This window comes from Moschus berezovskii, chromosome 2 (genome assembly GCF_049115385.1).
Source record: "Moschus berezovskii isolate FMDL1 chromosome 2, NW_MosBer_1.0, whole genome shotgun sequence".
Classification (NCBI taxonomy): Eukaryota; Metazoa; Chordata; class Mammalia; order Artiodactyla; family Moschidae; genus Moschus; species Moschus berezovskii.
Window position 1 is genome coordinate 117,053,225 of NC_142461.1, and position 23,571 is coordinate 117,076,795.

The 23,571-nt window shown below is 44.4% G+C and overlaps 1 protein-coding gene across 1 annotated transcript; it reads right to left on the reverse strand.

The window, feature by feature from the left end:
• Positions 1–1,654: 1,654 nt before the first annotated feature.
• Positions 1,655–21,590, reverse strand: CHRNA1 (cholinergic receptor nicotinic alpha 1 subunit). Its single transcript, XM_055398565.2, has 9 exons — positions 21,488–21,590; positions 15,857–16,002; positions 15,702–15,746; positions 14,576–14,685; positions 11,279–11,474; positions 8,548–8,785; positions 5,451–5,674; positions 3,853–4,092; positions 1,655–3,541 (listed from the first exon to the last, which is right to left on the reverse strand). The coding sequence occupies exons 1-9, from the start codon at positions 21,528–21,530 to the stop codon at positions 3,410–3,412; spliced, it is 1,374 nt and encodes a 457-aa protein (XP_055254540.1). The 5' UTR covers positions 21,531–21,590; the 3' UTR covers positions 1,655–3,409.
• Between the last annotated feature and the right edge of the window lie 1,981 nt (positions 21,591–23,571).

The window sequence follows — 23,571 nt, forward strand, 5'->3', positions numbered from 1 at the left end:
TTCTTCCAGCCCAGTGTTCCTCATGATGTACTCTGCATACAGAGTTAAATAAGCGGGGTGACAATATACAACCTTGACGTACTCCTTTTCCTATTTGGAACCAGTCTGTTGTTCCATGTCCAGTTCTAACTGTTGCTTCCTGACCTGCATACAGGTTTCTCAAGAGGCAGGTCAGGTGGTCTGCTATTCCCATCTCTTTCAGAATTTTCCACAGTTTATTGTGATCCACACAGTCAAAGGCTTTGGCATAGTCAATAAAGCAGAAATAGATGCTTTTCTGGAACTCTCTTGCTTTTTCGATGATCCAGCAGATGTTGGCAGTTTGATCTCTGGTTCCTCTGCCTTTTCTAAAACGAGAGATGAAAATTGAGGCAATAGGTGGAGGCAGACCTTAGACGGAGGTGGAGACAACGGCTGTAGTGATTAGCAGGCAGAGGCGGCGGCAGGCGATTATGGGGAGCAAGAGATGAGGAATTCAGGTGGAGAAGGGGGTTGCTCGGTGGCTTTGCCCACTGAAGAACTGGAGCAGACCCAGAACTCAACAACAGCAGTGGGAGAAATGACCTTGAAAGTGGCTAACTGAGAACTCGGAGCAGGGAAACTCAGGCTTCAAAGCAAAAGCTAGTAGTTAGGGTGTGTCTGGCCACAGGCAGGGAGGCAGCCTGAGCTCCTCTGCCCCGCCCCTCACCCCCTGAATGAACACGATGGCATTGTGGTCCACAGTGATCGGAGCCAAAACCAAATACCTCCCACCTAAGCCCCGAAACTTCTTACCATCTAGATTTAATTGTTCATATATTTTCCAATTTAATAAAATCCCAGTTCTGACAACTTGAAAGAAAGAAAAAAAAAAAAAGTAGGGATTCAAAGTCTGAACAAATCCTCCTTCCATTTTCAGTCTATAAAACTGAAAGCCTCCCTACTCCCCACCCCCAAGAACACTTGTCTTGTTCCAATTTGAGGATGCTCCTTATTTTCCCCAAAGTCAGCCCTTTACCCAGACACACACATCTATAGAGCCACACAGGGGCAGGACAGGGCTGGGTGCTCACCTCTAGCGGGGACAGATCCCAGAACTGTCTGTCTTCCCTCCCATTTCATCAGGAAATCAGCCCTTAATGAAGGGAAGAGATTCCAAAGGTGAAAGTCCTCAACTTGGTGACAGATTGAAGGAATAGGTATTTAGGGGCCGATGGAGCTTCACTCCGTGATGTTATTATACCTACTTGGGGCCTCCCTGCTGGCTTCCAGGCCAGGGGATGAGCAGGGAACATGTTGGAAGGTCTCACTGTTGGGAGACAAATGGACTATTTGATATAAAGGAAACAGCATGAGAGCAGGAATTAAGAGAACTGATTTGTCACTAACTAGCTCTGTGACCTGAGGGAAGTCACTGATCAGGGAGCCTCAGTTTCCTTGTCCTGAGAATGGACAACATGACTTTTAAGTTCCTTCTCTGAATTGTTAGTGAACCCTGGGGGACTGCGATAAATTAGGCAAGCAGCTTTAGGTACTGAATCTCTCTTCCCCTCTTTTTTATCTAATTGTTGTAAAATATACAGAACATGAAACTTACCAATTTTTAATTTTTTATTATGGTCAAATGCACATAAAATTTACTATCTTAACCATTTTTAAAAATTCAGTTCAGTGGCATTAAGTACATTCATGATGTTGTACACCCACTACAACTATTCCCTTTCAGAACTTTTTCATCATCTCAAATTAAAGCTCTACCCATTAAGCAATAACTCACCCCTCTCCCCAAACCCTGGTAATTGCAATTCTGTTTTCTATCTCTATGAATTTGACTACTCTAGGTACCTCCCATAAGCAGAATCATACAATATTTGTCCTTTCAGATCTGGCTTATTTACTTGGCATAATGTTTTCAAGATTGATCCATATTATAGTATTTATAAAAACTTCATTCCTCCATACATTTGCTCTTATGCTGATGGACATGGGTGGTTTTTTACCTTTTAGCTATTATAAATAATGCTGCAGTGAATATTGGTATCCAAGGATCTGTTCAAGTCCCTGCTTCCAGTTCTTTTGCGTGTATATGTAGGAGTGGAGTTGCTGGATCATATGATAATTCTATGTCTAGTTTTTTGAGGAAATGCCAAACTGTTTTCCCTTTAGTTTACTCGTAAATGAGGCACTCAGTCCTGCCATGGGTGTGTCATGGGGAGTGCCAAGGAGACATAGATTGAAATCGCCTGAGTTCAGTCAGTCCCCACTCCCTCTGGTACTGATGTGGATCAGATGTGTTCTGGGGGTGATGGGCATTACTGAGCCCAGGGCTGTACATTTTCTAGCACTGGGGTGCACTGCCTGTGGCCAGTAGGTTGCTATGAAGAAAGGAAATAAATGTCCTGTCCTACTCATGTGTCCAGAATTGTAGAAATGATGATCTGTGCACACATTTGTGATTTCATTCATAGAACTAGCACCTCAAACAGGATTGGGATAAAGACTGGGGGAAAGGCAGGTGGTTTAATTGGGAGGGCAGGAAGAAGGCTCATACTGGAACTGAGCCTCTTGAAAACACTGCCCAGAGTCACAGAATGGTCCAGATGGAAGCCAGGGTTGATCTATAGAGCAAGTGAGCGATGAACCGGCCCAGCTCAGAGCCACTTTGAACTCACAAGGTCTGGGTTCAAATATCAGTTCTACTTGCTAGTTTGGATAATGAACCTAACCTCCCTCAAGTTCAGTTTTCTTATTTGTAAACTAGGGACATTTACAGAGTTATGAGGATTAAAAAAAAAAAAAAAATCCACGTGACCCCATTCCCACAGTGCCTGGCCCCACACTCCATTCAGGTTAGGTACTCTTTTCCCTCAAACCCCAAACATCAAACTCAGGTGCTGTGTTAGATTGGGAAGACATTCCCTCACCTCAAAATTCCAGAAACTTCAAAACTTGGGTTTTTAAGGCAGTTTGTATTTTGGTAGCTATTCCAGAATTTCCCTGTTGTCTTTCTAATGCTTTCCTTCTCTCCAAGTCAAATGCTTTATCTTTGGGGGACTGGCAGATGGGGCTTTTCTAGTAAGTACAAAACTGACTATTCAGCAAAGAACAGACTCTTTGCTTAAAATTTAAAAAAAATTTTTTTTAACTAACAGAAAACCTCAGTTATCATGGACAAAATTCTTCCAGATGCTGCTGGAAATGAACGCCTTTTGTAGCAATCCAGGTTCACTCACTGCAAAGGATTCACTCTCCAGGCAGCCACAGCAGGAGTGAAGGGAGAAGCAATGTGAACACACTTGGAGGCCATAACCTTATGTAAACATAAACCGTTGCCATGAATAATAAATACAGAAAATTAAATATCTGATAAGTGAGCATGTATCCAACTAGACAGGTCTCCCTGGTGCGGAGGATCAGCCCAGCTTTCCACTCATCCTTGCTGATTTAATTCAATGAGCCGACCTGCAAACACAGCCAGGGTTCCGATGATGCAGACGAGCATGAAGACTGCCAGGAGAATGTGGTCCATCACCATCGCAACGTACTTCCATTCCTCAGCCGCCTGGGAGAGAGGAATGTGTCAGAATGTCCTGAAGGTGATCGCGGACTCGCAACGTTGGTGCTATCCATCATCCAGGGGCCCTTTGACGGTGGACCCTCCCTCCATTGGCACTGTGATCTTTATTTTTTAAAGAGGTTACTCACAATGTGATGACTTGCTAAGATGGCCTAGGGAGTCATCAGGCACATCTTACATCAGTAGCTGCCCCTTGAATGCCAACCTTCCCATCAAGCCAAACCCATCAGATGCTCTGTGCTCGAGCACATGACCCTTTAAACCCCAAGGTGCCGATCTCAAGCCACAGAGCTTACATTATTGGACTCCTGGTCTGACTTCATGGTCTCTGCGATGTATTTGATGCCCTCAATGGCACTTTTCACCTCGGGGTGTTTCATCAGGGGAGAGTGGAAACCCATTGGTGGAGGCCCTGGTTTCCCAGAAATATCAGAAATATCAATGTCTTCTGTAAAGATCTTTTTGTCTTGTTTTTCTCTGGATGGTCTTTTCATCGTGGAGAAGAACATGATATTTGGGATAGTGTCGATAAAAACCTAATACAAAAGAAATCCAGGTATGGGAATTATTGTCAGCAGAGCAAACATCAAACTATGATTTTGAATAAGCAGTGAGACCTTAGGCAAGTCAATCAGGTTCTCTAGGCCTCAGCTACTTTTGTCCCTAAAACAAAAGGACCATACTAGATTTTCTCAGATTCATCTGTGTCCTGTGGCCTGTTAAATGACTAAGGCTAATAGAGATGATCCTGTAATGCCAGCAGTTGGCCACTGGAGGGAGCCAGTGTGCAGCTATTGGACTCCTAAGAAAAGGCTGGTGCTTAAGCTTCCAGACCCCCTATAAGCACCTGCTTTCTTCAAAGCCCCTATTCTCATGACCAAAAGATTAAAGGGGCCCTCCTGCCCCACCCAAAAAAATCAAGGTTCCAACCTCACAAAAAAGCTAGACTGTTTTCTTCTGTTTCTTGTTCCTGAAGATATTTCTGCATTCATGCTCAGTCATGTCCAGCTCTTTGTGACTCCATGGACTGCAGCCCCCCAGGCTCCTCTGTCCATGGGATTCTCCAGGCAAGAATACTGGAGTGGGTGGCCATTTCCTCCTCCAGGGGATCTTCCCGGCCCGGGGATCAAACCCAAGTCTCCTGTATCTCCTGTATCAGCAGGCAGGTTCTTTCCCTCTGCACCACCGGGGAAGCCCTATAGATATTGCTAGGAGGTACTTAATAGCCTTTAGAGAAGCAGAGACTACTTCTCCTCCCAAAAGAATGCATTGCAAGCAGTAGTTTCTCTGTCAATTCATGACAAGTCTTTTGCATTGTGCACAAAAGCCTGGACATTAGTGTCTGTGTGAATGTGCATGAAAGAACTGATAAACCTGCAATGTTAACACATTTTAGAATTCAGTAAAATAAATGTATGAGACCAAGTTCTTCATTAAAACTTAACTTTTTGACACTCTCTCATCCAGCCAAGCCCCCCCGCCCCCTCCCCCAGTCTCCAGTCCTTATTCTAGTCTCAGCAGATGATTCCACCAGCAAAGAAATAATCAGTCTGTTCACATACACACAGGGCAAGATTTCATGGTATTTGAATTAAAAGATAGTGATTTATTTGTCTTTTCTAATCAAAGAGATTCTTTAAGGTTGACATTGAAGTGGGCTGTGTTAATTCTGGTTTTCTTATCTCCCTGGGGAGGCTACATGAGTTATTTATCTTCAGCCAGAGTCCAGAAAAATTCCTCCCTCAAAGCCCCTACAGCCCAAGAAAGCCTTTTTGTTTCTAAGTGCCTAGCGGGGTTACCTAGGATGCCACTGGCCACATGGAAGGGGAGACTTGCGGTGCCCTCGAGGGAGCGGCTGCCCTGTGCAAAGCGCCCCAGTGCCTCACTCACTCACCTTGCGCACCCACTCGGGCATGACGTGGGTGCTGGGCGAGCGGTGGTGCGTGTTGATGACGATGACGGTGATGATGATGGACGCGATGACAAACACCATGGTGAACAACATGTACTTCCCAATCAGGGGCACGGCGCTGGAGGTGGAAGGGATCAGCTCCACAATGACCAGGAGGAACACGGTCAGGGACAGCAAGACAGAGATGCTCAGGGTCATCTTCTCTCCTGGACGGAACGAAGAGAGACAGACACACAAGCCGCCTGTTGTGGGCTAAACTGCTCTTCCCCCCAAATCTACAGGGCTGCCCTGCTGGCGCAGCCAGGAAGGAATCTGCCTGCAGTGTCGGAGACCTCTGTTTGATCCCTGGGTTGGGAAGACCCCTGGAGAAGGGCATGGCAACCCACTCCAGTATTCTTGCATGGAGAATCCCATGGACAGAGGAGCCTGGCAGGCTAAAGTCCATGGGCTCACAAAGCATTGAACACAACTGAACAACTGACAGTAAATTTATATGTTGAAGCCCCAAACCCCGGCACCTCAGGGACTGTATTTGGAAACAGGGCCTTTACAGAGGTCATTAAATTATTTTTTTTTTTATTTTAAAAAAGAATTTTATTAAAAAAGCACAAATGCAAAGAAATGAACAGAGGAAAATTTATGCGTCGAACCTGGACTGGTCACTTATGATAATATACATGCTACAATTCCATTCTCCCCAATCATTCCACCTTCACCCTCTCCCACAGAGTCCCAAAGACTGTTCTAAATGCCTATGTCTCTTTTGCAGTCTCTTATACAGGGTTCAGGTTACCATTTTGCAGAGGTCATTAAATTAAAATGAGGTCTTAGGGTGGGTGTTCATCCAATACGACTGGCGACTGGCTTCCTTATCAGAAAAGATTAAGGCACAGACAGAAAAGGCCATGTGAGGGCACAGGGAGAAGACAGTCATCTGCCAGCCAAGAAGAGAGGGTTCAGAGGAAACCAATCCTGCTGACACCTTGATCTTGATTTCCAGCCTCCAGAACTATGAGAAAATAAATTTCTGTTGTTTAAGCCACCAGCCTGGGGACCTTTGTGAAGGCAGTCCTAGCAAATGAACACACCAGTGAAACCCAAGGGTGAGAGAGGAATGTGACTGGCCTGTTCTCAAAGCCTCACACTGGGGAGTTTTTTTCTGCAGTATTTCCTATGAGACCCTGGCACCTTAACTCTGCTGACAATGGCAAGTGGCAGGCGTTTCCGTCAGATGCTGCCAAGCAGGAAATGCTACTTCATCTCATGCCCCAGAATTCTATTTCTTGGTGGAATCCAGGGAAACCAGAGAGGTTCTGGGTGGCAAGTGAGAACCCAGATGGCAGTTTTTCTGTCTGCAGCAGAACATCTTAAACCTCACAAAACTGAACCACAGCCTGGCCTACTTGTTACTCAGCAGATGGGTGTGTAGGTCAGAAGTACACGTATCTTTCTCACTGTGGAAGCAAGCTGCAAGACCAAAGCTGAGAAAGGATAAAATCAATGATTTCACACCACTCACTTTCTCATATTCTCTAAGGGGATGACTTGTTTTGGGTGTGTGTGTGTGTGTGTGGATTTTTTTTTTTCACATTACGGGCCAAGGGATTCCCTTTCCCCTGAATCTTTTCCCCAAGCCCTACAATTTCAGGGCAAACAATTCCCGGATGGTGTCTTGCCTGGACAAGTAAACAAGAAAGGCAGGGAGTGAATGACACTGGAATAGTTTTGTGGGGATTGATCAGCTCAGAGGCAGTAAAGAGCCTTTGGAAAGGACTTTCCTTGGGCTGGTCTTGCTGTTTGTGTCCTGGGAAACCCTCATGTGGCCCTGCTTTCCAGTGTGGAACTTTGCCCATTCTGGACGTTAGTGCTAGACACAGGATCCAGAGTGGAGGCGAACAAGAAGTTGTCAATTTCTGGTGGATAGGAAAGTCTTCAAAAGTAAAAAAGGAAACAACTATAAATGTAAAATATGGATGAAAGTATAGTAGATTTCTCGATTAATGATAACAGTAGCTAACACCTATCAAACGGTCTCACTGTTCTAAACGCTTTTCTAGCAAAAATCATCTAATATTGATAGAAACTGTTTCCATAGTGTCCCGCCTCATGTTTTCTCTCTTCACTTTGAGAAACTTTATTTGATTAGGAAGTTGAAAAAATATTTGTGATCATTTGTTTAAGAATAAATACAATCCCCTAGAACAGACATTCTGTGGGGGCAAATTCTGCCTTATTCTTTACCTTATCCCTGTCTTGCAACAGTTGTTTAAAAGATATATGTTAAAAAAAAATAAAAGGTATATGTTAAGTGAGTGAACGTGTAAGCTTTTTTTTTTTTTTTTTTTCCTTATTAGAAAGTTGGATTTAGACTTTTGTGGGGGTTTTTCTGTGGCATTTCGATATAGTTGTTTTCTGGCATAAGTTTGAAGACTATCTTACTATCTTTCTTTTTTTCCTACTTGTCTGCCTTGCATTGTTTGAGAGCAGTGACTTGCTGGCAGACGTGTGTGTTTCCTTTCCCGCTTTTCTCTAGATTGTTGGTGTCTGGTGAAATTATGTCACAGATGTGATTACTCAGTAGGAGGCCCAGGCTGATACAGGAGAAAGAATTGCCACTTGGGAAGTATGGTCTCATGTGTGAAGATACTGCCATCTGGAGAAGAGATCCACAAAAGCTATTTTCAAGCAGCAGACAAAAAGAGGCAAGACCTGGGTTAGTCAGAGAGAGCAAGTGACTTCATGGGGCAAGGGGCCCAGGGAGTGTCTGTGATCCATGCCCTGCCCAACACGTTTCAGGGCACACAGCAGGACTTCAACAGAGAGGGGCTGGTGGTTATGCACTTAACCAGAGCTGTGTGCGTGCATCTTCAGGGTCACGTTCAGCTCTCTGCCTGCCCTGTTGTCTGCCCCAGTGGTCTTCACCCACGTGGCCACTCAGTGCATGCATCCTTCCAGGGCTGGTGCTTTGGGTCTCTCTGCCTGTATTTGTTTATCAGCCATGGTTATTTCTGGCTTCCCCTAAAATAGCAGCGCGAGATCCATCAGCATCAGCAGCCGCCACCATGGCAACTGCACCCACCTGAGTCTGTGGGCAGGTAGAACACCAGGCCGGTTAAGAAGGAGAAGAGCAGGCAGGGGATGATGACATTGACGATGAAGTAGAGGGGCAGGCGCTGCATGACAAAGTGGTAGGTGATGTCCAGGTAGGGGGTGGAGGGGCAGCAGGCGTAGAACACCCAGTGCTTCCAGCCCCGGGACTCCTTGATCACCCATTCTCCACTCTCCATGAAGTTGCTCAGGTCTGGCTGGTCACTTTCCTGAGAAGACGGAATGAAACTGTGAAATCCCAGCCTTGTCACCATGAGGAGGGCAGGGTTTCCTAATCAGCTGTGACAAAGCAACAGTTGCCAGTGCTGTCACATACCTAGGAGAGAATCTTGTTTATGTTCCTTTCCTATAAAAGAAGGGGGTTGGGGACTTTCCTGGTAGTTCAGCAGATGGGACTTCACCTTCTAATGCAGGGGGTCTGGGGTTGATTCCTGGTTAGGGAGCTGGAGTCCCACATGCTGCTCTGTCAGGGAACCAAAACAGTAGAGGTGATATTGTAACAAATTCAGTAAGGACTTTGAAAATGGTCCACACCCCAAAAAAAAACTTTAAAAAAATAAAAAATAAGTGGGTTGGGACTATTGGGATTTTTTTCATGTTGACTATACATTCAAGTCACCTGGCAGCTTTAAGAATAGCAAGGAGACAGAAGAAAGCCTTCCTTGGTGATCAGTGCAAAGAAATAGAGGAAAACAATGGAATGGGAAAGACTAGAGATCTCAAGAAAACTAGAGATACCAAGAGAACATTTCATGGAAAGATGGGCTCAATAAAGGACAGAAATGATATAGACCTAAGAGAAGCAGAAGATATTAAGAACAGGTGGCAAGAATACACAGAAGAACTGTACAAAAAAGATCTTCATGACCCAGATAATCATGATAGTGTGATCACTCACCTAGAGCCAGACATCCTGGAATGTGAAGTCAAAAGGGCCTTAGGAAGCATCACTATGAACAAAGCTAGTGGAGGTAATGGAATTCCAGTTGAGCTATTTCAAATCCTGAAAGATGATGCTGTGAAAGTGCTGCACTCAATATGCCAGCAAATTTGCAAAGCTCAGCAGTGGCCACAGGACTGGAAAAAGGTCAGTTTTCATCCAATCCCTAAGAAAGGTAATGCCAAAGAATGCTCTAACTACTGCACAATTGCACTCATCTCACATGCTAGCAAAGTAATGCTCAAAATTCTCCAAGCCAGGCTTCAACAATATGTGAACTATGAACTTCCAGATGTTCAAGCTGGTTTTAGAAAAGGCAGAGGAACCAGAGATCAAATTGCCAACATCCAATGGATCATCAAAAAAAGCAAGAGAGTTCCAGAAAAACATCTACTTCTGCTTTACTGACTATGCCAAAGCCTTTGACTGTGTGGATCACAATAAACTGGAAAATTCTGAAAGAGATGGGAATACCAGACCACCTGACCTGCCTCTTAAGAAATCTGTATGCAGGTCAGGAAGCAACAGTTAGAATTGAACATGGAACAACAGACTGGTTCCAAATAGGAAAAGGACTACATCAAGATTTTATATTGTCACCGTGCCTTTTTAATTTATATGTAGAGTACATCATGAGAGATGCTGAGCTGGATGAAGCACAAGCTGGAATAAAGATTGCTGGGAGAAATATCAATAACCTCAGATATGCAGATGACACCACCCTTATGGCAGAAAGTGAAGAAGAACTAAAGAGCCTCTTGATGAAAGTGAAAGAGGAGAGTGAAAAAGTTGGCTTAAAGCTCAACATTCAGAAAACAAAGATCATGGCATCTGGTCCCATCACTTCACAACAAATAGATGGGGAAACAGTGGAGACAGTTGCTGACTTTATTTTTTTGGGCTCCAAAATCACTACAGATGGTGATTGCAGCCATGAAATTAAAAGACGCTTATTCCTTGGAAGGAAAGTTATGACCAACCTAGACAGCATGTTAAAAAGCAGAGACATTACTTTGCCAACAAAGTTCTGTCTAGTCAAGGCTATGGTTGTTCCAGTGGTCATGTATGGATGTGAGAGTTGGACTGTGAAGAAGGCTGATCGCCGAAGAATTGATGCTTTTGAACTGTGGTGCTGGAGAAGACTCTTGAGAGTCCCTTGGACTGCAAGGAGATCCAACCAGTCCATCCTAAAGGAAATTAGTCCTGAATGTTCATTAGAAGAACTGACCTTGAAGCTGAAACTCCAAGCTTTGGCCACTTGATGCAAAGAACTGACTCATTTGAAAAGCCCCTGATGCTGGGAAAGATTGAAGGCGGGAGAAGAAAGGGACAATAGAGGGTGAGATGGTTGGATGGCATCACTGACTCAATGGACATGAGTTTGAGCAAGCTCCGGAAGTTGGTGATGGACAGGGAGGCTTGGCATGCTGCAGTCCATGGGGTCACAAAGAGTTGGACATGACTGAGTGACTGAACTGAACTGAACTCAGAGCTTTAAAACCTATTGGTGCACTAGCTCCACCCTAGGCTGATTCAGTCAGAATTATTGGGCCTGAGCTTGGGCATAGGAAATTATGTAAGCCCCAGATGGTTCTCTTATCTGGCATGTCAAGAACTTGCCCAAGCAATTGAAAAGCATGAAAGTAGATGATCCCCAAAGAGCTAATGGACGCAGCGAGCCTGCGATAATGGAGAGGCAGAGTTGGAGACCTAAGTCTTGCTTTTCCTGAGTCCAAACTCCTCCCAAGGGCTTGCCACATACCGGGTTGATGGCCACCACGGAGCCATCATAGGTCCACGTGCCCAGCTTCATGCTGCAGTTCTGTTCGTCAAAGGGAAAGTGGGTGACGATGATCTCGCAGTAGCTTTTAAAGATGGCGGGAGGTGTCCACGTGATGTGGCCAGTGTAGTCCAGGAGCACTTTGGTGAACTTGACAATGGCAAAGTCACCATCTGCACTACAATTGGGATAAAAGAAGAACAGAGTTCCAAGTGACAGATGAACCTTCAGTTCTGCTTGGGGATGTTAACGGGAGACAGCTGTTAATTATTCAGGTGCTAATTATAGACGCTTTCTTTTGAGCAGCATCGCTTTTTATCTATGGCAGTATTTTCCAAATTTGCCTGATAATAAGGATCACTGGGGTGTTTATTTAAAATATAGATTCCTGAACCTATAAAATAATACAAGTGAGTCTATATACAAAAGAGACTCACAGGTATAGAAATCAAACTTATGATCAACAAAGGGGATGGGGAGGGATAAATTAGGAGTATGGGGTTAACAGATACAAACTACTATCCTTAAAATAGATAAGCAACAAGGGTTTACTGTGTAATACAGGGAACTATACCCAGTATCTTGTAATAACCCATAATGGAATTTATCTGCAAACAATCCAAATCCAAAACTAACACGTTAACCATACTTCAATTAAAAAAAATTAAATATAGATTCCTGAGCACTGAATCTAAGCACTGAATCGGGATATCTGGGGATGAATCTGAGAATCCATAGTTTTAAAAAACTAACTGGTAACACGGATCCAGTGCATCCCAGGCTTTATCTTCCCAGTCCTCAGTAGTATTTGTAAAGTTGAAAAAGTGAAAAACGAAGTGTTGGTTGCTCAGTCATTTCCAACTCTTTGCAACCCATGGACTGTAGCCTGCCAGGGATTCCTCAGGCAAGAATACTGGAGTGGGTAGCCATTTCCTTCTGCAGGGGATCTTCCCAACCAAGGGATTGAACCCAGGTCTTCTGAATTGCAGGCAGATTCTTTACTGTCTGAGCCACCAGGGAAGCCCCAGTCTCCACCTATGCCCTCTCTGATATACTTTAAAAGTTAATTGGGGGCGCTTCCCTGGTGGCTCAGTGGTAAAGAACCCACCTGCCAATGCAGGAGACACAGTTTTGATTTCTGATCTGGAAAGGTCCCACAGTAACCAAGTCTGAGTGTCACAGCTGCTGAGCTTGTGCTCTAAAGCCCATGAGCCCCAACTGCTGAGTCCCCTGCACCCTAGAGCCCGGGCTCTGTGACAAGAGAAGCCACTGCCATGAGAAGCCCATGCACCACAACTAGAGAGGAGCCCCCACTCTCCTCAACTGGAGAAACGGCCCTTGCAGCAACGAAGAGCAGAATAATTAATTTTTTAAATATTTTAAACAGCTCTTTTTAAAAAGTTAATTGGGGGAGAAATCCAGGAATTTTAAATAAAAATACGGTTAGTGGCTCATTACTGTGATGAGCAGGTTAAAGAGGGTTCTATTATCTTTGAAAGAACTGTTTAGACTCCAGTGGAGTAGGATCGCAAACTCAGATGCCTCTAGGCCAGGCAAGCGAGGAAGGAGGGAGGGGTGAGCCTCACAAAGGAAGAGCCCCTCACTCCGGTAAGGAAGCATGTCTGCATGGGGGTGAAGGTTCCATGTTGCCTGATATTTGATCCTCCTTGGAAGCTGGAAATCTAGACTTCTAATCCAAAGTTTTCATATTTTTGAATGTTGGAATTTTTTAGAGAGGCTAAAGGGCTTCCAAGGTGGCACTAGTGGTAAAGAACCTGCCTGCCATTGTAGGAAACGTGAAAGACATGGGTTTGGCCTGGGCTGGGAAGATCCCCTGCAGAAGGAAGTGGCAACCCACTCCAGTATCCTTGCCGGTGAATTCCATGGACAGAGGAGCCTGGCGGGCTGCAGTCCATGGGGTCACAAGACTGAAACAGCTGAGCATGCATGCAGAGGGGCTAAAAATTCAGATTTTGATGTATTTTCCTATTTTCAAATGTTGGCAATAATTTTTCATTTGAAAAAACAGCATGGTGGATACTGAAAAATAAGAAACTCTCCCTGCAGGTCTACTCATCCTCCAAATGGCCTGTCCCGTAGGGCCTTGGCAGAAAGCAGGATAGTATAATTAGGGGCTGAAAAGTGGGTGGGGTCTGCTGGCGCCCCAGGGACATATGGGATATGTCATGCCTCACTTTATAAATCAAGAAATTTTCTTCCCATTGATTTTTCCTTGGGACTGAGAAGAGGCTCTATCCAGAAAACTATGCAGCTTTAGACCCTCCCAACAGAGCTGAGGGGGAGGATGGTCTGCATTTCTCCTTCCAAGCAGGTGAAACGGGATTCTCTCCCCTGTGAGAGTGTTTCTGACTGAGCTGATCTAAAGGACCAGAGGGTTTTAATTGCTTCGCTTAGATTCTAAGTGAAAGATAAACTTAACCCTAAGAGATAGACAATTCTTCCTTATCAGCACACCTGTCCCAAAGTTTACACAAAATGATGGGATACTTTGGCTCAAGCTTGAATACCAGGTCTGATTGGAAAACATGCAATAAAATATCAAAGGTGAGGAGGGTCACCTTAAAGGGTATCGTGTCCGCTAACTAGCCCTGGCCATCTTCCCTGGGGAGTCTGCTAGTATGCACAGCCTGCTCGCCCCAGACGCGAGCTGCAGACTGTCAGGCCACAAATCCTCTAGGCCAGTGTCGAATGCTGCTGCCTGGAAGGATGCTGTTTGCAACGAACATTCCCTGACAAATGAAGGGCGTATGATAATGAACGTGTCATTAAAGCAGAGTGCCTTGAATCACATTATAATTTCACAACGTGCAGTCTGCCACCGAGCCCAGCGGATGGGCTACACAGGCATCCTGGGCCATCAGCAGCACGCGGCGTCCTGGGATGCCATGAGGAAGTGATGAATAACAACCCCGGGAGGTTCAGACCTATTGGTCGGAAGGACATTTAATTCCAAGGAACTCAATTATAGGACGTTTGGGTTCCTTGGATAGTTGCCACATACCCTTCAGGAGTTCTCAGGGATTAAATGTCCCCCACCCCACAGCCCTGATTCAATTTGGCTCTGATAATTGTTTCTATTCATAACATGAGACACCATATGGCACCCCTAGCATGTCAACTTGGCTCTTGGTTTTTAAGGGTTATTTAATGTGAACAGTGGTGACATGCCTACCAAGAGTGGCAGCCCTTCCGTGAGGGCACTTGGGCTACCCCCACCCCCCCGAATGTCTGCCTTCTCATCCTGGCTGTTTTGCTCACTTGTTATAAAGAACGATGTCTGGGTGCCAGATCTTTTCCGAAGGAATGTGAATTTTTTTCACGCCACCATAGTCATCTGGATTCCATTTCAAGTTGTAATCCACCCATTGCTAGAAATGAAGACATTTTTAGTCAATGAAAAACAATGAAAAAATCTGGGGTTATCAAGAGCTGTGATGGACATGGTAATTCAGGTATGGACAAAAATTGTGCTCCAGTAAGAAGGGTTTGATTCAGAGTTTGGCTTTCACTTGAGTAAGAAGTAAAAGCAAATGCAGAGCACCGAGTACATGCTGGCACAATGATAGGCATTTCAGCCCATATTCATCATTCAGTCCTCACAATGTTCTCATGAGGTAGGAGTGATTATGGACCCCATTTTACAGATGAGAAAACAAAGGTAGCCCCAAGTCATGCCACCAAGTACACTGCCCACCTTAGCAAAGGAGAATGACCCTATTGTGAACGTTTACCTCAAGCAGGCAACCTCACTTTTTGAAAAGTGCTATATTTTTTCTGCATTATAAAAGTTACATGTGCCCAATGCAGTAAATTTGGATAACACAATGTTGAACTGTTTCCCCCAAATTAATACAAAATTCTAATCCCTTGTACCTCAGAAAGCGACCTCATTTGGAGATAGGGTGTTTATAGAGGTAATTAAGTTAAAGTGAGGTCATTAAGGTAGGCCCTAATCCAATATGACTGCTGTCCGTTATAAGAAGGAGACATTGAAGAAGATGTATATTCAGAAAGAAAGTCATGTGAACATGAAGACAGCCAATTCTAAGCAAAGGAGAGAGGCCCAGAGCAGGTTCTCCCTCACGACCCTTAAAAGGAACCAGTTCCACCAACACCTTAATGTTGGGCTTTTGGCCTCAGAAACCGTGAGACAGTGTTTCTATTGTTTAAGTTGTCTAGGCTGTGACTTTGTTCCAGCAGACCTAAGAAACTAATACACACAGTAAAAGCACAAAGTAAAAATAATAATAGTAATGAACACAAAACATATCTGCTTTCAACATTTTGGTACATATCCCTGTTACTCAAATTGATTTCCTCTGGGCCCATGTTAAATTTCAGGGTGAATAAGAACAACGTGAACACGCTTATCTAGCTGCGTTACCTGTTTCAGACGAACATTGGTTGTCACAATCTGATTTACTTCATCCTGAAAAAAAGATAAGACCCGTCTTTAGGGGGACGAGTGGGGAGCTGGAGAGGATGCTCTGGACTGGGTGGCGTGGGTGCTGTGGGGCCCTGGGAACTCCCTCGTCTCACCACGTTGATGAGCTGTATCAGCTGCAGGCCCACCGTGACCTCCACGACCTGGCGGTGGTCTTCCACGGGCCGGACCACGCTGTTGTAGCCTTCAAAGAGCTTTGCCACCAGACGAGTCTCATGTTTGGAGCCCAGGACGAGGCCAGCTGAGATGGCAAAGGACACACTCACTGTCAGAGTCCGCTCCCACACTCCACACACACACTAACGTGAATATATATCTATCTGAATCACTGCGCTGTATACCCAAAACTAACACAATATAATAAATCAACTACACTTCAATTAAAAAACAAAAAAGCAAACAAAAAATGTGTACATGAATGTTCATAGTAGCAATATTTTAACAGCTATATGGTGAAATAACACAAATGTCCATCAACAGATAAATATGAATGAACAAATTGTGGTATATCCATATGTTAGAATGTTATTCAGCCATGAAAAGGAATGAAGTTCTGATACATACTGTAACATGAATGATCCTTGAAAACATTATGCTCAGTAAAAGAAGTCAGACACAACAGGACATGTATTGTGTGATTCTCTTTATATGAAATATCCAGAATAGGTAAATCCATAGAACAGAGTCGATTAGCAGTTACCAGGGACTGTGGGGACAGGGAAAGGGGAGTAGCTGCTAATGGGCCCAGGATGTCCTCTGGGTGATGAAAGAGTTATGGAATTAGATAGTGGGGATGGTTACCTAACATTGCGAATATACCTAATGCTACTGGATTGTGTACTTTAAAATGGTAATTTTATGTAATGTCTATTTTACCATGGTAAACTTTACATACATATTTACATATTTTTACCATAATTAAAAAATATATATCATCTATGTCCCAATTAAGTTGCTAAGAGAGAAAATCACATATCTGTTAACCTTTATTTGGGTCTCCTATTTGGAGCATATTTAATTCCAAGGAATCTTTACTACATTTTCCTTCAGGATGAAGGGCAATATCATGCAGTATTCTCAGAGCCCACAGCCTTGAGGTATCCAGCATGACACAGTCTTCGCGGGTGAGCAGGCAGAGAGACATTCTCACCTGAGGTTCCGAGTGGTGGACTGACTTGTCTGGGGTCGCGCGGCTAGGGCAGAGCTCAGGTTAGAGCCCATCACTCTGCACTGTGCTCCTGAACTCACTTTTAATATTATGAGTGTGCTGTGGGCTGTCCTGGAAATGGTACAACTACATGTGCTGTTATTCCTATGAGAAAATGTATTCCAAATTCCAATCGCCTTATGAAGGATCCCTGTAACTCAAGCCCTGGTGGTTTGGGGATTGCCTGTTCAGGGCTGGGAGAGGAAGTAGACACACAATCCATCTGCCTGGATTCATGTAACCAGATCTCCCCTTTCCGCAGGTTATTGCTGAAACCACACCTTTTCCCCGGGCCAAGACAACTTTTAAAATGAAATGAGGGAGACGCTTTCCCTTTTTTCCTCCACAGTTGCGTTCATATTAACCGATCACCTCTAAGGCAGGTTATTATTATTTTTTATTATTTTTCTGCTTGGATCCTAAGTTTTGGAAGGGTTCGTCAACAAAACAATTATTAAGTAAAAATTAGTCCCCTTTTCTATTTCTATTGATCAACAAAAATAATCACATATCCAACTTGTTTTGTGTCAGATACTCCTCCACATGCTTTATATGTACTAAAATTTTCAATCCTCATAACAATGATAGTATATGCTGTCATTATCCTCAATTTACGGATGGGGAAATTGAGACCCAGATTTCATCAGTGGTAGAGCCAGGATTCACACCCAGAGTCTATGCTCTCAACCACTATTTCTCATCCAGAGCTTTAGATCAACTTGAAATGACTAATGCTGTATAATGAGCTGAAACATTTTCATCCTTCCCAAAGTATGTTCTAATTCACCTGTCGGGCTTTATTAAAGGTCCTATATATGTGTTACATTATTGAATCCTTGTAAAATTCTATCAGGTCAGTCTTTACTCCTACTTTACAGATGGGAAAACTGAGGTCGGAACAGCAGAGGCACATGTCCATGGCTCTCAGCTAGCTACAAGTGGGATTCTAAGTGGAGACAGTCAGACATAAGGACCTGTATACTTCACCACTTCCCTAAAGGCAGGTGTATTGTGTCCATTAAACATTTTAAGCTTTCAGCATTGCTAAAATATCTTCATTATGACCTTCCTGGGCTCTGTGTGTGGAACTTCCAGATAACCTACCTTTTCATTTCTAGTTTCTCAAAATGTCTGAACCTAAAGGGTTCATGCGGAGAAGGCAATGGCACCCCACTCCGGTCCTTTTGCCTGGAAAATCCCACAGACGGAGGAGCCTGGTAGGCTGCAGTCCATGGGGTCTCTGCGAGTCAGACACGACTGAGCGACTTCACTTTCACTTTTCACTTTCATGCATTGGAGGAGGAAATGGCAACCCACTCCAGTGTTCTTGCCTGGAGAATCCCAGGGACGGGGGAGCCTGGTGGGCTGCCGTGTATGGGGTAGCACAGAGTCGGACACGACTGAAGTGACTTAGCAGCAGCAGCAAAGGGTTCATGCAGAGCTTTCACATGGCATCTCCCCCAGACCACTGGCATTTGAGACCCCTTAGAGCTGCATATTGTCCAAAGATGGAGTTTTTGCGGTGGCCCCTTGGGACACAGAAATCCTCTGTCTTCTACACTTTGTCTATCCCCGGCGCCACCCAGCCCACAGTGGGGGCAGGGGAGTGCTGGCATGGATCACTTTGAGCCTTAGCCACTGGGTTTCAGGTTATTGCTTTGATGTTACCTTGGGCTGCTTATTTTTAAGTGACAGTTTATTCCAGTTTGACAGGAAGAACATACTAGAAAGCAGCAGAGAGAGCAGATGATCAGCATTATGTGGCAGGAAAATACGCAGGCAGACCTTAAGGTCAACTAAGGAGAAGGGAGGACTGGGGAGCCAGGCACGGATGGCATTCCAGGGGTACCACTCCCTCCTTTGTGCCTTTGCCAAGGACAAGGGTCCCTGTGCCTTCCGCCATGAGTTTCTAAGGAAGTCCTGAGGAGGTCTCCATTTCTTAGACCACATTCACTGGTATTCTGTTCTTTTTTCTTCCTCAAAGCTGGGCAGAGTATCACTCAAAGTTTCATCACATAAAACTTAAAGGACTTGAACTCAGAATTCTAGGTTTTATTCCCAATTCCAGTGTGGTCTGGAGAATTGGACAATTTCTTCACAGATTCAATAAATCACAGTAAATACTTTCTTTGGAAGGCAGGTATAAATTGACAAACACACAGATAAACACATAAGTAAGTAAGTGTTAGTCGCTCAGTCGTGCCCAACTCTTTGCGACCCCATGGACTGCAGCCCACCAGGCTCTTCTGTCCATGAGATTCTCCAGGCAAGGATACTGGAGTGGGTTGCCATTTCCTTCTCCAGGGGATCTTCCCAACCCAGGGATCGAATCCGGGTCTCCTGCACTGCAGGCAGATTCCTTACCAACTGAGATACAAGGGAAGCCCTCCTAACATAAATAAAGTCAAAGTTTCCTTTTTCAGTAAAATCATGTTGGTCATTCTTATTCAGATGGTGGCAACACTAATTCATTCATGTAGTTGTCCAACATTCGCTGCATGCAAAGCATTGTTTGAAGACCTTTGAGGTTTGCAGATGTGAATCTGACACAGATCCTGTCTTCCTACTCTCATGGACATCGACATTTGTCATTTACATAAATAACTGTGAACAAGTTGGAAAGCAGTATGCCATGAGGAAGGTGGCAATGAAGCGCTTGAGATTCCTCAGCTGGGAGAGAGGAAAGGTTGTAATGAAAGTGCTGTATAAATAGAACAGAGATCATTTTGTGTTAAGCTAATACCGGAAAAAGTGTCCCTGATATAAGTGAGAATTTTGCCCCCACGGGATTGAATCAAAGTAGGGGAACCAGCCACAGTTTCAAAGTGTTCTTTTATATTATACTGGTCCAATCTGTATTTTTATTTGGGCAACAGCTTGCCGTGTTGGGCAAAAGGAATTCTGTCCTGTTCTTCCCAGGGGCTCAGTGGTAAAGAATCCACCTGCAAAGCAAGAGACACAGGCTTGATCCCTCAGTTGGGAAGATCCCATGGAGAAGGAAATGGCAACCCACTCCAGTATTCTTACCTGGGAAATCCCATGGACAGAGGAATCTGGTAGGCTACAGACCATAGGATCACAAAGAGTTGGACATGACTGAGCGACTAAACAGAAACAAATAGTAACCCTGGTAATTCTTATCTTGACTGGTGCTGTGTCTCTTGCTACCTTCTCAATTTCAGGCTATATTTTCTGACCGTGCACATAAAAAAAGGAGTCTGATCCCATTCCAAAGTTTATACATCAGGGGACTTTGGGATGGCCAGTTTATGTCTGTTAGCTTCAGTTTCCCTATAATGAAAAGATGTTGGGTTGCCTCATCTTGCCCTAAATTCCCACGAATGATCCCTGTGAACTGACATCAAACTCTAGGTTTGATTTACATACATATCACATACTTTTAAAAAAAAAAGAAATAGTTAAACATGAATTTCTGGAGGTTTTTGGTGTCCTAAGAGATCTCTTAAAGATTTTTAAGTGTAAATATGTCACTTAAGAATTTCCATTGAGTGTGGTGTTTGCAAACACACACACACACACCTCACCACCACCATCACCACCAGGCCAGCTTTGGTTGGATTGAGTCCAAATCCCACAGGATATAATTTACCAGAGTTTAGGCTATTTCCGTCAACTCTGCTATTGAAAAACACTAATAATAAAACTCTTCACCTCTTTTGCCCAGAAGACCTGTGTTTGTCAGAGCAATATTGGAGAAGGGAAATCACAGCATGTCAGCCGTCTTGTTTCTCAGTTGGGATGATATCACCAGTAAACTTTTATATGAAACAATCAGCCAACATTATTTCCCTCAACCGGAAGTTTGGGATTCAGGATAGCATTTCAGTGGCTGTATGGTGACACAATCCAGAGTTGAATGCAGGTCAAGGGCTGTGCAAGATTTTTATGGGTTCAATTCAAACCCAAACCCACATAGAGTAATGTCCTTTTAAAAAAAAAGGGGGGGCAGGAATGCATTCATATGAATTTTCTTTAACTTCGGGAGTTTAAAAGATTACAAAATAGTTCTTCTCTCATGGAGAGTTTAGTTGTGGTTATGAATAGGTTTCTCCCTCCAGCACATGGAGCTGTCAATCAATCCTCTTCATTTTCAGAATTCTCCTAGAGCCATAAAAGGACTAGTTAACTGTATTACTTGTGATCATAAGTCCCCCTGCTGAGTTCCTATAGTTGTTCAAATATGATAGTGACTTCGGGACGGTAGAAGAGGTGCTGAACCCCATCATCCAGGTGACTCAGATACAGACATTGTTGGAGGGAAAGAATGGCGGGTTCACTTTGTAGCTTCTGATCAGGCAGCTCCGATTTTAACTGGATAACTCAAACGAAAAATCTTTATCTGCAAACACAATCAAGCCAGCATCAGTGAGAAACTGACAGAAGAGCCTGGGACTGGTGAAGCCCTGCCGTCCTGTACTCCCACCAAAGAAGCAAGACTCTGGTTTGGGGGCTCCTAGAGCCTCAGCCTCAAAGGAGAGCCCCCAGCCCCGGCACTTACCTGAGCAGAGTCCGAGGAGCAGGAGGAGTGGCCGGGGCTCCATGGGCCGGTGGTGGAGTGGTGGCCTGTGCTGCTTGCTGGCACTCTCTGGATGGACACTCGGTTGCTGGAGGGTTTGGAAAGTGAGTCGGCCGAGCTGAGCTATTGATTTACACCACCTGTTAGTGGCAGTGACAGCTGGGCTGCCCAGAGTTCGAGAGCCCAGGGCTGAGGTCGTTAACGTTATTACAGGGTGTACGTTTTACACAACTGCTGGATCTTTGACAAGTTGAGTGTGTACTGCACTGCGTTTTAAATGCACCATGAGTCTGGTCTTCATGAAAAAAAAAAGTTTCCGTATTGAATAAATTATTTTGCATGGTGAGCAACCCCCTCCCTTTTGTACAAATCAGAACCTCATCTGTGTGGATTGATCTGATCAGGATGACTTGGTCTGAGTAGATAGTCAGCCGTGTGTATAAGACTTTATCCTAAATCACAAAAGTCCACGTTCTACAAAAAAAGGAAAATTTTCTTGCTCTTGTTCCTTCTAGGCTGAGAGTGCCAGGGACTTTTATGACTGAATAAATCTGAGAAGAGTTTGGTTCATACTGAATCGGTTGCTGGAGAGAATTCCATGTGTGATTGGGTTTGGTTTTAAACAACAGTGACTTCGTCCATAAAACTGGTTTTACAGTGGCCCCCCGAGTGCCTGTTCCGGCCCGTCTCTGCAGCAGGCAGTGCCTATTCCGCAGTGTGTCGTTAGTGACAGCAGACAGCCCACCCCCTATGGCCTGCCATTCAAGTGAAAAGCAATTAATGGGAAAAGTGCCCCACTGCATGAGCGCTGTTCCAGGTTCCTACTTCCTGCCATCATTCCTCTGCCTACTCTCACTCAGGGAAGCAAGGAGCAGAGTGGTTCAGGTTTTCAATTTATTTGTTTAAAAAAAAAAATCTCCCAAACCTGCCATTAGTAATTGCTCAGTCTGAGAAGGATTTTTTCTTTTCTTTTTTACCAAAATAGAAAAGGGAGCAGTTGTTTAAAGACATCCTGACCATTCTTTCTTTGCTTCCTTCTTGAATCAGGTGAACAAGGTCCTTCACCTTAAGGTCAAGAACAGCATCCTGGCCAATTCCCCTATTCCAGTGAGTCCAAAGAAATAATTAGGGAGAGTTGGAAGTGTAGTGGAGAGAGCTTGGGGTCTGCAATATATATATATATATATTTTTTCTTTTAAATTGTGGGGGATGCACTAACTGTCCACCAAAAAGATTGGTTCCCTCCTTTCCACAGCATAGAACTGTGACTACAAAGCCAGGAATACATCTTTCCACCATTCTCCTTACATCTAGATGAGGCCATGGGACGGAGTTCTAGAAAATGAAATGGGAGGGGAAATTTTGTGAGACTCACGGTCCTCCCACTGGAGCTTATCCATGCTCTTCTAGTCTCTGACTGGCTGGAAAGGACCTGGAATGGATGTGACTCTCAGGGTAACCTTGGAAACCCACATGTTGAAAGGGGCTTTGATATCTTGCATCCTTGAATGACTCTAGGGAAGAGGGCAGCACATTGGCCTGATCACCACCCAGCTCTATTTCATGAATGGGAACAGGAGTTTCACAGTGTTAAGTCCATTGAAATTTGTACTGCAGATGGTTTTATGATTATTAATATAAATTTTACTCCCTTGCATTGGGGATCCTAAAATATGTAGCACAGTGGAGGAAGGCAAGAAAATTGGTATTGGAGGCAGAAAAGATGAAGATAATGCTGCTGCTGCTAAGTCGCTTCTGTTGTGTCTGACTCTGTGCGACCCCATAGATGGCAGCCCACCAGGCTCCCCTGTCCCTGGGATTCTCCAGGCAGGAACACTGGAGTGGGTTGCCATTTCCTTCTCCAATGCATGAAAGTGAAAAGTGAAAGTGAAGTCGCTCAGTCGTGTCTGACTCTTAGCGACCCCACGGACTGCAGCCTACCAGGCTCCTCCATCCATGGGATTTTCCAGGAAGAGTACTGGAGTGGGGTGCCATTGCCTTCTCCAATGAAGATAATGGCAAATTACAAAAAACTGTTGTCTTCGATTACTTCATGAGCAAAGTAT

Bases quoted from the DNA above. Each gene is read 5' to 3' on its own strand.
- CHRNA1 (XM_055398565.2), bottom strand. From the start codon at position 21,530: ATGGAGCCCCGGCCACTCCTCCTGCTCCTCGGACTCTGCTCAG. The intron at 8,786-11,278 runs GTATGTGGCAAG...CCGTCTTCTCAG, and splicing joins CCGTGGTGGCCATCAACCCG to GAAAGTGACCAGCCAGACCT. The intron at 3,542-3,852 runs GTAAGCTCTGTG...CCTCTCTCCCAG, and splicing joins CAGACCAGGAGTCCAATAAT to GCGGCTGAGGAATGGAAGTA.